Here is a 15,650-nt window from a genome sequence, read left to right as displayed (position 1 = left end):
TGAAATTGGAAATTAATTTTCCACCCTTTCAGAAGAGCAATTCAGTTGTTGGGTGATTGAATAACTTTTGCTTTATCTTGTAGTATAGGTGTTACAAGCTTCCCTGAATGAATTAGGAGCTCATCCAGTAGTTTACCAGCCATTTACAAGAACCTGTGGCATTGGTGATGTCCTCTATCTCTTATGTCCTTTACTAACAGCACATTATTTTAGGCATTGACGTCCACATATTGATCTAAAGCACAGGTTTTCCAAGTTTCATTCAAGCAGGCCACTAACAGGTAAGGCATGAGGATAGAGACTAGACACTACCTCTAACTAACATCTGGTTTCTTCTCCTACTATGTCTTACACAAATTAACTTAATTCTGTTGCTCCTAATTTAATTTCAGTTGCTGTGCCTGCCCAGCAGTTCTATTACACTGAAAAAAAAAAAATCACACAAGAGGCATCAATGGAACAGGAGCTGTCTTAGAACCTGTTCCTTGAACTTCCCCTCCCTCATTCTCCATGGTCAGCTAAGGAGTTCTCATTACCTATCCCCTTCTCTCCACTTCTCCATTTGCAATGAAGCTCAATCCAGAGCTTAATGAATTAATCAACAATTAGCTCTGGGATATGCTGCCACAAGACTCTGCCCAGAGACAGGTGCAAGACCCAGCCCACCTCCCTTATTATCTCTTCTAGATAGCCTCGTCTTGTGGTGTAGGACTTCTGGAGACAAGACTGCAGGTCCTATGGTCTCATACAACCTCCTGATACTACAGCAAATTACACTAAGAATATATTCATGTGTAATTAATTTATTCTCCACAAACAGGCAAACTAGTTTGCCTAACTATGAAGTAGTTAGTAACTATGTTACTTCAAAATAACAAAAAACCCTGCCCCCATAAAGTGTGGGAAATCATGAAATAGGTTCGAATCAGCGCAAAACATGGTTTGGCTTCTAGTTTAGAGAAAGGTTTAGTAATTACTGTCACATATATCATTAGATAAAATATGAATGAAACATTAAAAGTATGGGATTATCAGTAAATAGGAGCTGCAAGTCATAAAGAAGGACACAAGTCGAAACAAATGAGCCTCCTTTGTATTAGGAGGTTTATATAGAAAGAAGTAGGAGGAGATGAATAGCTGGGGAAGCACATTTATTGTGTTCTTCTGAAAGATTCATAGGACAAAATAATACAACAACCATGCAAGTAGTTCCAGTGTGCTGAAATGGGCATTTTTTGTTTTCTCCCAAAGTTCATGGTAATTGTAGCTAAGGCTAGTGACCCTAATTCTACAGTCTGCTGTTAAAACTGAATTAATGCAAGAAACTGTTTCAACATTGATCAATACCTGTGCATATGTTTGCTAGTAGAATAGTAGGGATGACAAATTTAATAAGACACTTAGAATTAGAAGATCTGTAACTATTCTACAAAATTTAAAATAATCAAAATAATACAATGATAAAATCCATGACAGATTTTTTTTTTACTTACTCAGGTATCTAAAGATTAACTACACAAAGATGTTTTAGTTAGTGCTTTTTGTGTTTTTTCCCTGTATTCATCTCAGACCCATGTTCTAGAGTATTACGTGTCAGACTATTTCTTGTATGTTGACTGTTTAAAAAATAAAAACAATCCCAAAACCCCCCTAAAGAAACCAGCAAAGTAAAAGCTTACACTATAGGCACTATTGTTTGTTGAATTAACCATAATGACAGCAAAATTAAGGTAAAAACCATCAAATTTCTGTTTGTGTACATTTTTAACCATTCATTCAAGGAAATATATAGATGATCCTTTGTGTTAACAAAGCATTTAAGAATTGAAGTGCTTTTACTGCTCTGCTTTTTTGTTTTCCAACAAATTAAAAATACCATATCTACCTTGTTATCTAGCATTCACATCAAATAGTGAGAAAACATATTACATAACCCTTCTAGTAAGCAAAATTACTTGCTACAGCTTCTTTTGCCATGTCATTAGAGTTTCTTATTTAAATTTGGAAAACATTTGTCCACAAATTTAAATTGCAATTAAGTCTTCAAAGGGATGAAATGGTAAGTAGAACAAAGGAACTGTCCAGACACTGCATTAGTGTCTTTGATCTTCTTTATAGTGTAGTCTTAATGCCAGATATAGAGATTAAGGGGGAGACAAGGGGGACTAGAAGCATGTACTAAATAACTAAATTGATCAGAAAAAGCTAACAGAAGTTGCAAGGATTTCTATACCATTTTTTCCAGTACAGAGTTATTACTGGAAGATCAAAACAGGAAAATATGTTATCATTTAATTCATCTAGAAAACAAACTACTGAAGGGAGATCTTCCCTTCTGTGTCTGGTTCTAACTGTGGACAAGTCTGAACTTGCCATGACCTTGCTTAGGCTTGAGCCTAACAATTATATACAGCCTGCCACTCTCCTAAAGGACTTAGAACTGAAAATATAAGGTTGATGTTGAAGTTATGATTGAAAAACAACTCAGAGGCTGGATTCACCTTGGCTAAGAGAGGGAAATACTCAAGATGCACAGGTGATGTAGACTAAAAATGTAATAAACATAACAGAAAAATGTAGTCTCTACTTTCTGCAACCATATGAGCTCAGTCTTTTTTTTTGCTCTGAGTATGTTCCTTCAAAGAGAGAGATGGGTGGGCAAGTGTCTTCATTCCCTCTCTCAACTGAGCTTTTGGCTGGCAGTAGTGTCAAGGATAGGAGAGTACAGCTTTTGGGTATTCAAGAGTTCTAGGACATAGTCTAAAATCTTGGAGTAGGTGTCCCTGGTCATCCTGGAGCAGCTTATTACTGACTTTGTTAAAGCTTTGCCTTCCATCTCTTAACCCTTGCAAATCCCAGCAGTAAAAAAAATCTATCCATAGCTAGGAGATAGATTGGCAGATTTCCAAACAAAGGAAAACTGTTATTTGGAGCCCCTGGACAAACAGCCAGTTGTACTGTGCTGATTCTTTTGTCTGTTTTAGTATTTAAAAAAAAGAAATTAATCATACCTTGAGGATATCTCTACCTTCTTTTTCTCCCAGAAACTGCTGACACAGCTGCCAATCTATGCCAGTGAAAACAGACAGTCTACACACAAAAAAACTGGCAGAAAAGAGACTCAACAGCTTGACCGCTGCACCAAGAAACCATATACACTGATAAGGAGTTTGACAATCATGCCAAACATGGAAACACTATGAGAATAGTGAGAATAGCAATAACAGTTAAAAAATACATATCACTTATTTCAACCTAAGATTTCAACCTGGGAACTGATATTCCAAGCAAAATAATTATCTGAAATGTCCAGGAATGCAAGAATGACCCTGCACATTTTACCCTATAGCAAGATCTCTCTGTACAGAATAATAATCCTGAATGCCTGGACAAGACAAGGGTAACATTTTCAAGCTGTAGCTATGGAAAAAAACAAAGCAATTGTGAAAGGTAACAGTTTAAAGATAGTAGAAGGTTCCTTCTGTTATGTCAAACTGAAAGTAATGACAGCACTGTACCACTCTCTGTGCTTTCTATTGATCATGCTGCACAACTTTCTGTGAAGTCAATGGTGAGAAAAAATGCCTCAAGTGGAAGAGTCTCTTTTTCTTTAGGAAGAACAGGAGAAAAGAAGGAAAAAGATGAAGTCAAAATAGAATAATAGGGAATGAGAAAGTGGATAACATTACATCACAAAAGGGACTTGTTCTCTACAAATAAGGTACTCTAGAAACTGTAACACACAGCATAAAGCAAATGAAGGAATAATGCATATATAATCAAACTAGAGATAAAGTAATATAGGAGAAGATAAGATCTGACATGGAAATGCTGGCAGTCAGAGGTGGAAGTTGTCAGTCACATTTCTTAAACCCACCCTTCCATACTAAAAATACATGACAGTACATTTTTCTCATCTCTGAACAGAGAGGCACCTGGGGTCCCATCCTCAGCTGGTAGAAGTGACGGCAATACCATCAATTGTATAATTAAGATCATGCATCTGCTTCACTGAATCAGAATCACTGAAACTTAATGGCAGGATTTAATAACCTTTCTCTCCTAAGAATGAATCAGTTTATTGTACTTTTCTAAAGCCAGGTGCAAAAGAATATAATTAGATAGCAATCTAACTGCAGTATAATTAAACTCAAAAGCCTCCTCAATTAACTTCCAACAATGTATCTGTACTACAAGAAGTAATAAAATTATTTTTTTTAATTACAAAATAAATTCTTCATGTAGTCATATTTTGTGTCCTTTAGATCACAAAATACATAACTAACAAGATCTTTAAAAGTGTAATTTAAAAATGAGTAAAATCGTGCTGCAGCCAGCAGGTTGCCTGCTTTTCTCACACCCCCTTTCAGCTATTTCAACATGTAAGACCGATGTGTCACTTTTGGTCCTGTAAATGTACTAGGGAAAATACACAGGAAACAATTATACTTGGGTACATGATAGATTCTGTATCTCCTTCAGGCTCAAGTTCATTATTTCCATTTTTTTAACACAGAATAAATGTCTCTACATTGTTACATATACTAAAATTCATATTTAGGAATGCTGGGAGAAAAGGGACAAATGATCTTTCCCCTCTGTGATCAATCTCTCATACTGGGAGAGTAAAGATCACAGTTTTAAAGGACCAGGACTGCCTTATTGCATACTGTTTGGCACAAAAGTTTGTGATCTGTGACTAAGCTTTGTAGGCAGCATAATTACAAATTAGCAACAATAAATCATAGAATAGTTTGAGTTGGAAGGGACCTAAAAGATCACCTAGTTTCAAACACCCTGCTATGGGCAGGGAAACCCTCCACTAGACCAGGTTGCTCAAAGCCCCATCCAACCAGGCCTTAAGAACTTCTAAGGATGGGGCATCCACAACTTCTCTGGGCAACCTGTTCTTTTGTCTCACCACCCTCACTGTAAATAATTTCTTTGTGGTATTACATTTAAACCTACTCTGTCAGTTTCAAGCCATTTCCCCTTATCCTGCCACTGCATGCCCTGGAAAGAAGTCCCTCCAGTTCTCTTGTAGACCCCTTCAGGTATTGGAAGGCGCTGTAAGATCTCCTCAAAGCCTTTTCTTCTCCAAGCTAAACACTAAGTCTCTCAACCTGTTTTCTTAGAACAGGTTCGGCAGCTCTCTCTTTATCTCTATGGCCCTCCATGCCTTTTTCCAGTTGGAGGCCCCAGAGCTGATATCATTCCCTAAGTTGGGAGAAAGGTACAGTTTCTTTCCCCAGAGTTTTCCCTAATTTTTATGTTACATTATGTAAAAGCTCATGGCCACAAAAATGAGGCACTGAATCAAACACTTCTCAGAGCAGATATGTTTTGTGTGTTGTGTCCTCCTCCCTCCCAGCCCCCCTAGTTTTTAAGCACCACCTGCTTCACCCCATAATCCCTTCATAATTAAGAGTAGCTACTTTGCACCGGTGCACTTTTGCCTTCCTAACAGGGTGGGGGGAGTGGGGGGGAGGGGTTGTGACAGTCTAAACTTCCCCTAGTCTTCCCTAAATAAACTTGACCTACTCTTGGATGCATCTACCTGCAACACAATTTATTTAAAACCAATAAAAACAAAGCTCATTTACATGAATATTATTTGAAAACAACACATTTTAATAGAGACAACGGTCATGTTCTGTTGCACAGGCCCTCTATTCTAGATGAGACAATTTCTTATTTTTAAAGGAAGTAGTCCAAATATATTGACAAACAGCTCACTTGAGTGCCACGCCACCTCCTGCAGATACACTGCTTTTCAGCCAGGATGTCTTGCTGCAGGGGTTTGCTCTGATAAACCTGGAACTTGGAATTGGTGTAACAGTCATTCTCTGCACACAGGCCACACAAAACACTTCTCAGTCAGAACAGCACCATCCATCTGGGCCTGTCCACCACCAAGTTTCCCTTTTTTCCCCACAAGCTTTTTTGCCAGCATCCTGAGGTGTGAAATGAAGCACTTACTGTTCTGTTTCTAGTGTTAAGATCCATGTTAAGGCCTTCAGATTTCTTGGAATCGTTAACTTTGCGGCTTTGCCCACACAGTGTTACGTAAAACACCATTACAAAGAAATGTGTTTGTTTAGTGGGGCTCTGAGTGGAGGCCCCTGGGGTTTAGGGCCCTGGCTATCTGTGTAGAAGCAGGTGGCATGCGCTATGCAGCCATCCTAGTGACACAAAGACAGTGCTTCAGGAAGAGGGGCTATTTATTGGACCAGGCAACAGAGACTGGCACATCCTGCCGCACCATACAGCCTCAATCTTCGAGGTCCCCAATTCACCCTCAAATACCAGCAGAAAATGGCAGCTGACACAGGCAGAATTTGGGCTTTTTTTTTTCCTTGAAGATCAGCTGGGAAGATAACCCCTGAACCAAAGTGGGTGAGCTTCTACGACAGCTGCTGTGGGCACAGGCAATGGCAAGCCAATGGGCAAGAGAAGGATGGGGTTTAGCTAAGCACATGGCATGAGTTGCCATGCCACTGAGGTTGCATTTGACCACACTCAGGTGGCAAGAATATCATTCACACCTCCAATCTAGAATCTTTACAGATCACCCAGTGTGAAATAATGCCTATTTTAACTTCAGCAACTCAAGAAAGTCTAGAAAATGAGCACAAGACAGCCCTTATCTTCTCTTCACTCTTCTACTAGCTTAAGTAATAATATTTTCCTGAGGAACTTGTTGCAAGAGGGACATAACACAACGTACTTTTCTGAAATACACCAGAACTCCAATACTTGCATTTCTGCTAATAGCTTTCATTGACATCTTCATCCCTACTCAACTTAATTGTTAAATTTTTTTCTCTCTTCTTACTCTCCCCATCCTTGACTCCCACGCACAGCACATAACCAAGACCAAAATACTGTCGCTCCCTTTTCAGGACATGTCCATGCTCCATACTTCTGTGCAGAACTGGACACAACTGAGTAACCTTCTAATTCTGGATCTAGGTCTAAATCTGGTTCCTATATTTGAGCCTCTCCTAAACGGGTAAAAACTACTATCATTACATACTCTTCTTTATTCCTTGTGCTTACTGCAGGCTTCATCTATATTGCTGATTATCTATGCTTCTCTGCTTTCTGAAGCAATTTAAAACCAAGAGAACACATTTTTCCTCCACCTGTAGTATTTGACTTCCAGTTTCCTGATAAAATCTGTTATTTAGCTCTGCAAAGACCTTATTTAAGTCTTCAAGTCTGCATTGTGATTCAGTTTATATGAATGTCTGAATGACATTATGCAGCAGCCTTTTTTTTTTTAATCAGTCAGGCTATTCAAGTAATTGCTCCTTCTTCACTGTCATCTTTTCTTTGCTATCAAGAGTTCTGAACCACCTATCTCACTACATGACTAAAGGATTTTCTCTTGCAAGAGCACATGGCTCAACTGGCTCTTCGTATGCACGTAACAGTGCACAGCACTGGTTAGGTAATGACATTGCAAACATCATTTTCTCTGATTATGACTTTGATTCCTTCCTCCCACAATAATAAGTTAATAGCTGCCATCTACCTAAAATACTTTGAGCAGAAGATAATCTTCTGTTCCTGGCATAATTGCCCTTCCAGCTCTGTAATGTATATATATTTTACTCGTCTCTAAGAAAAATCTGGATGTGTTTAAATACAACTATCTCTGATCACCTTAGTGTGACCTGAAGTCTAATCTGTGCATCTAAGAACATTTTAATTCAAGTGAGAAACATAGAAAGAGGAATTGTAGGATAGGATAAGCACCTAAAATGCCAATATCAGCATGACAAATTACTACTAAATTCACTTAAAGCACAATGAAAACAGATATTCTGAGGCAACTATGCAGAAGTATTTTAAAACTCTTAGAGGGTGATGAGCCACTTTTTTGTAACCACAAACCTACATCACCTTAGTCCCACCCAGGTGGCAAGGCAATTTCCTGGTGAGGAAACTGGTGAAAACACAGTTAAACAAACAGGTGAACAGAGAAAAACCTAACTCTTTACTGAAGAAGCAAACACAGAAAGCATTACCTCCTGTCAGCTACCATTTATAAATGTCCACAGAATATAAATCATACAGCCTTTTAAATTCATATCATATGTAGTTTTAAATTATGCTTAATTTACAATTTATATGTTAGCAACTTTAATTATTAGGCAATTATTAAATGCAATTTGAAACCATGGCACAGGTACAAAATAGAGACAACTTGAATGACTAAGGAGGAAGGGTGTTTCACAAATTAATGCAAAGCTCAGAGAAAAATCAGACTGTATAAATGCTAAAAAATAAACCTCAGAAAGAATGGTTTGCAATAGAGGAAGAAACAGATTGGAGAGGATCTGGTCCTAACAACTTCATTGATCAGCAAACAAAAGTAGCTCTTTCAGCAAGAAAGCACATGAAAATAAACTGTGCTACCTCTTATGTAAACACTTTGTGCAAATACTTTTCACTAGGAAAATCAACACCATATCTATAGGCACTTCACACTTGTATGAATATCAAAAGTATTTTCTGGATGTAGCTTTAGATCTTTCTCTGCCTAAAGCACCACTGGCATTCTAGTTTCTGTGTACTTTTATTATGTTCTTGGTGGACAGCAAGGATAATTGCTGGCTAAAGTACATTAGTGGTGAGAGCAGGACAACTTTACAGAAACCAAACCCTAGAAGACCAATAGAAAAAGCCCCAGAAGTGTGCATTCTTCCTGACAGCCCTTCCTGTTTCAGAAGGAACTGACTGCTCAAGACATATCATTGCCTTCCATTTCTGGAAATGACACAAGTCATTAGACCTTCTGTTCTTTATACCTCCAGCCTAGTTTTCTCAGCTCCCTGGATTCTCCTTCAGTGACTAAAAATGCAAAGATGTAAAAAAAAAAAATCCAAGAACTGGATCTCTGACTACGTAGCTCCTAAGCATCTGAAAAACCATTAGTTGGAGAGCAGACTAAATGAGAGAAACTATTTTATCGGGATACACACACATAACCATGGCTTTTCCTTTTCTCTGTAAACCTGTTTTTATAAATTTTACTGCTGTGTTATTATTTGGTTGCTGTGAAAGACTGGGGCTTTACCTACAAGAATTAGATATTTTTCAACAATCACCTTACATAAGAAAACATGACAGGTAATGTGAAGAGAAACAGAAATTTCTAGTATTTTATGCAACTATTTGCAGTGGAATTTTTCTTGTCTGCTTGGGCATCCAATAGTGGGTCCTTCACTTCATCATGCAATTAACCACAGGCCATTAATATATGAACAATAACATTTTGCTGGAATAAGTAACAAAGGGTCAAAAAGTACAAGAAATCTTACACAGAAGTAGTTAATTAACAAGAGCAGCCTTTTAGGAGCCCTTTTTATCATCTGGCGATTTTAAATCCTAAAAGTGCAGAGAAGGTAAAATGTACCCAAGTGGGAGAGGGAAAATTGAAGACACTGCAGAGCTTTATCATCACAGTAGGATGGCACTTCAGGAAGTATCACTTTGTAGTTTTCGCATTCTTGCACTTGTTTTGCACTTTTCAATAAGAACATTTGCAACAAGATCCTCACTGCTGCCATTCTATTTCTTGTATGGAGTGAAAGAGGGACTGAGAGACAGCACAAGAGAAAGAAAAGGGAGATTCACTGCTAAAGTACAATACAAGCACTTGCTAAATATGTGGTTTGCAATTACTCACCTGCAACACTTAACCACATCATGGATGCAGAAGTATAATCATGATAGATATGATTTTGACCCATGGACCTCAAAGATGGCTAAGTAATATTACCTCTGTCCTAAAGAATGAAACAAATCCACTTACATAGTTTTGAAGGATTTTAAAGAAGGTCAGTGTGACATGATACTAAAATTCTTATTTGTCATATTTCTCTTCTCACCATTTCTCATACAAGATGGGTTTAGAGCATGCAGCAGCCAAAAGGCCCAGTTTAGACAGCAGCGATATGACTATAGCGTACTACATATATAAAATTGATCATTGCAACTGTGCATTTCCATGAGATACAAATAAAATCAGATAAAACTAGCCTGCCCAGATTTCATTTTTATTTATTACCTCAAGAGGTATTTTCTAACTAGAAAGCAAGAATTCATTCTACCGTGAAAACACTTTCTGAGTCAAGGGTTGAGTACATTCTTTCTAAATTCGAATTCCAGGATTGTGCTAAAACAAGCTTGACCAATTGATACATAAATTTTAAAATATGGCAACATTCCTTCAAACCCTCCACAATCTTCAGTCAAGGCTGTGCCACGTTCTTCAAGCAGCACATGACTTAAGCAAAGCACCTCAAAAGTTCCATACATTTCTCTACTGTACTAGTCAGTGAGGCACGTCAGGACAGCATCAGCATACTCATCTTTCTACTAATGCACTTTAGTACAGAGAGCACACTCAGATTGCACTTGTGCTGCTTTCTGGGGCTCATACCATCAGACCTGTGGAAATAAGACACAGGAGAAAAAAAACAGAGCAAGAATTTTAAAACATGATTTTGGGTTAGATGTCTTTGTTTTAGCATGTTCTACATTTTATGTCCCCATGGCTGCAAAACTGTCAAAGTTAAAAACACTTATAAGATTGGCCCTAGATTTTAGAGAGGTCTCTCTTTAATATCTAATTTCTGAATCCCACAGTACACTATTTTCAGTTCTCAGGTGTAGCATGAAGCCACTCAAATTTTTTCAGCCTCAGCAAACTGAATGTCAACCTGTGACAAGAGTCATGAAGCTGAAAACAATACAGGTACAAAAATGTAAGAGAAGCACTGCATTTGATTTCAGACATTTACTTACTTAAACAAATAACTCATTCCACACGTGCATTTTCTCTCCTTGTAGTATAAAAAGCATGAAAGAACTATTATTTCAAGCTTTGTGCACAGTTTTAAATATCTGAGAATCCTATCGTAAATTACAGCCCTGCTTTTTTCACTTGACCTCCTCTACCTGTGGTCTTATTAACACAGCAGCTGAAACTTCCATCGTGCAGTGAAATAAGCAGGTTATCACTGGCTGGTTCAATTACTCCAGTATCCTCCTGCCCCTTTGCAAAGTCCTCTCTCCTGCTTTCCATAGTGGGGCAATGCTGAGTTCTAGAAGGCAGTACAGAGACAGCACAAACCCCTGGATAACTAGAGTGAATCCTGATGCCTCAAAAAGCGCAGGTGAACAGGCACTTCTCATAAAACAGTTACACTAAATCAGCTCCAAACCACTAGTTGTATTCTGTCCTTACGGAAAAGGTGAACAACATAGATCAAAACAGTCAGTGCTCCTTGGTAAAGCAGCCGACTCAAACACGAGGATAGGGAAGATGCTGCCCTCTCCAGTATGACACTGCTTTGGTTGATGGCTACAGCACTGCTGCTGCAGTGAGGTAGCTTCACCGTGTGCTCTCTATCCCTACCTTCTCACTGCAAGACTGACTCTATCCAGATTCCTGTCTGGATTAGTAACATGAGTAGCTAGCAAGGAGGGAGAATGCTGACCAAGCTGCCAATGCCAGTTTGGCAGGTCTTGTACACTGTATCAAGGTAACACAAGTCCTCCTCACCTCTGCCTCCCACCATGGAGATTTCAGACCGCCTGACTGGCAGGTGCCACTGTGGCAGGGAGAGGGCACTGGGCTAATGCGTGACTGCCAATGATATTCCTCTGATCACAAGCTCCACTCAAACGCACATGCCAAGGTGCTGCCTCTCTGCTCTGTTACACAGGACAGATGCAGCTGGCTTGAGGATCCCAAAAGGAGCATGCAAGCTGCACTCAGCAGAGGGAAGAAGCGAGGTGCTGCAAGCCTATGAGATAAGGCCTCGAGGAGGAGTCATCCAACATCTGAACTAACCACAGCTCTCACCACTACACCTGACAGGGGGGAGTGTAGCCACTGCATGCTATTATGGCTACAAAGAATAACTGGCTGAGGATGCAGAATATCTGTCAGGAACAGCTCTAAGGAGAATTGCCCGTACAGAGCCATTCTCAAAAACCCCTTCAGAGGCCAGGAGTGCAAGCAGCTGGCTCAGCTACCTGTGTAGGTAAAAAGGGAGAAGAAAGCTGCACATCAAAGCTTTTTATCAGAGTAAGAATCAAGAGAGGATGTGACAGAGAAAGAGGGTACAACTATATCTGGATGCATAAAGAAATAGAGAATTATTGCAAAAGGAGAGAAATATATAATGAGCAAAGCTCCAGTGTTAAAAAAGGGGATTCTCAGATGAGAGACAGAGTAAGACATCCATGGTACTGCCATTATTACAGGACATTCACAGTTTTAAACTGGAAAGCAGGACTACATGTGATAGTCTGTTAATCTGGATCAGGAGTAGAATGACTATAATGAGAGGCACATACACAGTTTGGATTTTCCTCCCTTTCAAAGAGAAACACTGTTCTTCAGATTTCCAAACTTGTCACTTGAGAAATGACTGGCAGCCATAGGAAGGAAAACAAATATGCTCTTATGAAATTTTTAGCACCTAGTACAAGACTAGCTGGCGTGTTCCCGGATCAGCTCTTCCATTAAGAACAAAGAGTAATCAAAGAGAAAAACACCCAGAGGCTTAAAGACAAAGTTTAGATAAAATAATTTTTTAAATTATTACACATATGAATTTGTTGACATGGAACATGTGGCTATTTCTTTTGAAAATAATTTTAACATTAATTACTATTACCCTCTGATTGGTCTTATCTAGTTCATCCACATGAATGATGCCAGACACATTCAATACGTTCAGGTATAACAGTAATTCTGTTTCAGCCCCTGAACTCTCTCTACTACTTTAAAGTAGGTATCAGAGCAGTTCACTTTCACGGTCCTCGGGGCATGGACAGATACTACCTTGTGCCTTGAACCACCCAGAAACTCGTGGAATGTAGCTGTAATGTCTACCCAGTACCTTGATACATTTACACATAATGCTTTTCTTTTGTCCACAGTTGCATTAAGACTCATTAAGTTAACTCATGCTGCTATGTGAAAATGCTGACAAAAACTATTTTTCTGCTCTGAAGAAATCTGTTTTTTATACTTGCATGCATTCCTTGAACATAAAATTTCTCTACTCAGGCATAGCCTGCCTTAAGGACAATATAAAATGTCACAAACAACACAATTATGCTTTTAAATGCCTTATCTTTTCAGTTGGAATACAATACCCCAGCAGAGCACACTGGAACAAACCATTCAGGATTCATTTCTCTATGGGCATCTGAAACTTCTTTAGAAGCAATTAATAAACTCATTCAAATGTATACACATTTCTCCTGCTGCTTAAAGAGATATTGGAAGTAAAGCAGTTTTTCAAGGAAATTACTACTGTTTTGTTAGTAAAGTGCTATAACTGTTCTCTGCAAAATGTGTAACTGGGATTGAAAACTTCAGACTTCTGGCCAGTGCTTAGATGTAATCAACTGAATTTGACAGCATTGGACACACACAGGTTGGATTCTTTTTGCCAGCAAGGCTCCGTAACTGCAGTAGCATGCACTAAATTAAGTCTAGAAGGAAAGGGAGGGTAAAAACAAAGGTTTTCTGGCATGCAAACACCTACCACAAAAATCTGGGATTATACTGCTAGTTTATCGAAGCAATACTCCCTTTTTTTTTTTTTTTTTTTATTCTTTCGTAATGGGAGATTGTTCTGAGAGACTATAAAAAAAAAAACAAAAAATTTTTTTTTTTTTTTTTTTTTTTTTATTCTTTCGTAATGGGAGATTGTTCTGAGAGACTATAGAAAAAAAAAAACCACACAGGGGTGAAAAACCAAAGAAAAAAGTGACTCAAGACAGGTAAAATTTTACATTATCTCACTACCCAACAGTCATCCAGAGGAAGAATTCGTTCAAGACCTGGGGAAGTAACAGAGCTGCTGACCCAAATATACATTAGCAAAACACATTTATTGACCTAAATTTTTAACACACACTGAGAACATGTGTGTTTACTCATCTTACTAGTCAGAGAAGGCAAAAGATTCATATGTACATTCATCACTATCCAGCTAACCAGAATCTGATACTGTTTTCCATCAGCTCTACAGAACAAGAAATTATCCAAATTCTGTATCATATGGAGGTCCTGTTTAGTGAACAGGAGCCCCCATCATAGTAGCTATACAGATGTATTCAGAAAATTACCTTAAATAACAGTCTTATGCTGTAGTCTTAATACTGACTTCTAAAAATCCTGAGAATTGAACCACAAATCTATTTATTTCAGCAGGCAGCTTCAGCCATGCATCCATTGGGACAGCACATGGACAACACTTGCCAGAAAGGCTCTCATTCACAAGCATCATGAACTCAAATTTCCCACTGTATTCCTTTACATACAAATACATTTGCAGCCAACATTGCCTCTTTTAAGTGTATGTGTTTAAGACAGATTTTCACTGCCTTATTAGGAATTCAGAAGTCTATTTTTTCTGTCAGTTTCAATGAGCATATGCTTATTTCATCTCCATGTTTTACAGATGACATAAACTGTTTCGTAAACATTCTGATTTTGCAGAAATATTTGTGCCACCAGCTTAGTCCTGTGTGACAAAGCCATGAGGCTCTTTAGAAAACAGAAGGAAGATTATAAAGGTGAGCAAGACCTGTGTGCGCTAAATCTCTTTGGCTGACACAAACATCATTTGTAACTCGCACGAAAAGTTTCTTCTCTTCTTTGGACACCAATTAACTTTATCCAGAGAGAGAGATGAACAGCTAAGTAAGCCGTAACTGTTGCAATAGAAAATGCTCACTTTAAGTGAACGAATGCCGCGTTTGCAAAGCTGCAGAAATATTTCAGCGGATCGAATTTTAAGCGGCTCTCGGTGGATCCAGAGCTCTGCTGGAAGCCGAGTCCCAGGGTCTCTGATGCTGGAGGCGGCTCCCGCCCTCCGGCTGCCTCAGGACAGGGGTGGCGATGCCGGCTCCGGCCGCGCCGTCCCGCTTGTCCCCGGGAGGCAGCGGCTGCAGCCCGACCGGGGCAGGGGACACACAGCGGGGCAGGACACACAGACACCTCACCCAACCAACAAACCTCGACGGCACTAACTTAACACAGTTGTCAGCCAGCTACCTGACCGCGGAAAGCCAGCAGGAGGAGAAAGCGGCCGCCAACATCCCAACCATAAGGAAAGCCAAGGGGATGCCGGCTCGGGATGCAGGACGGGGCGCGGGGCGAGGACGCTCCGCGGGCCGTGCCGGGTCACGCCGCGCTCCTCGGCCGAGCCTGGGGCTGCCACAGGCGGCGGGCACCGGGCAGCGCTCACGGGCGCCGCTCACCGCGCTCCTCTCACCGGCCCCAGCCCCGGCCCGCGGTGCCCCTCGGGCTCTCCCCGCCCCAGTTCGCGCTGTCCCCGCGCCGGCACGGCCCTCCCCGAGGGGTGAGAGCAGCTCCGGGCGGCAGAGACGGAACCCCCGAGCCGCCCCGGAGGGCTCTGTCCCGACGAGACTCACCGCGTGCCTGCGGCTCCATGGCAGCGCGGGCTCAGCCGTGCGTGCGGCGCAGAGCGGCGCAGAGCAGAGCAGAGCGGAGCGGAGCGGAGCGGAGCCCGCTCGCAGCCCGGCTCGGGCGGCGCTGACAGCCGGGGCCGCGCCGCCACCGCCCCCCGCCCCCGCCCTGCGCCACC

General features: G+C 40.4%; 1 protein-coding gene across 3 annotated transcripts in view; it reads right to left on the bottom strand.

Annotated features, from left to right (window-relative positions):
- The window catches only part of TPD52L1 (TPD52 like 1), a 50,162-nt gene extending 34,616 nt beyond the window's left edge, over window positions 1-15,546 (bottom strand). For all 3 annotated transcript variants that reach the window (XM_041469903.1, XM_041469904.1, XM_041469905.1), the window contains exon 1: window positions 15,478-15,546. In XM_041469903.1, coding sequence (XP_041325837.1) covers window positions 15,478-15,496 — 19 coding nt within the window. In that variant the 5' untranslated portion in view covers window positions 15,497-15,546. The remainder of the gene's footprint in view (window positions 1-15,477) is intronic.
- Between the last annotated feature and the right edge of the window lie 104 nt (window positions 15,547-15,650).

This window comes from Pyrgilauda ruficollis, unplaced genomic scaffold (assembly GCF_017590135.1).
Source record: "Pyrgilauda ruficollis isolate IOZ18807 unplaced genomic scaffold, ASM1759013v1 scaffold24, whole genome shotgun sequence".
In the NCBI taxonomy this organism is placed as follows: domain Eukaryota; kingdom Metazoa; phylum Chordata; class Aves; order Passeriformes; family Passeridae; genus Pyrgilauda; species Pyrgilauda ruficollis.
Note: the sequence above shows the minus strand (reverse complement) of the source record. Positions and strands in the feature narration are given on the sequence as shown.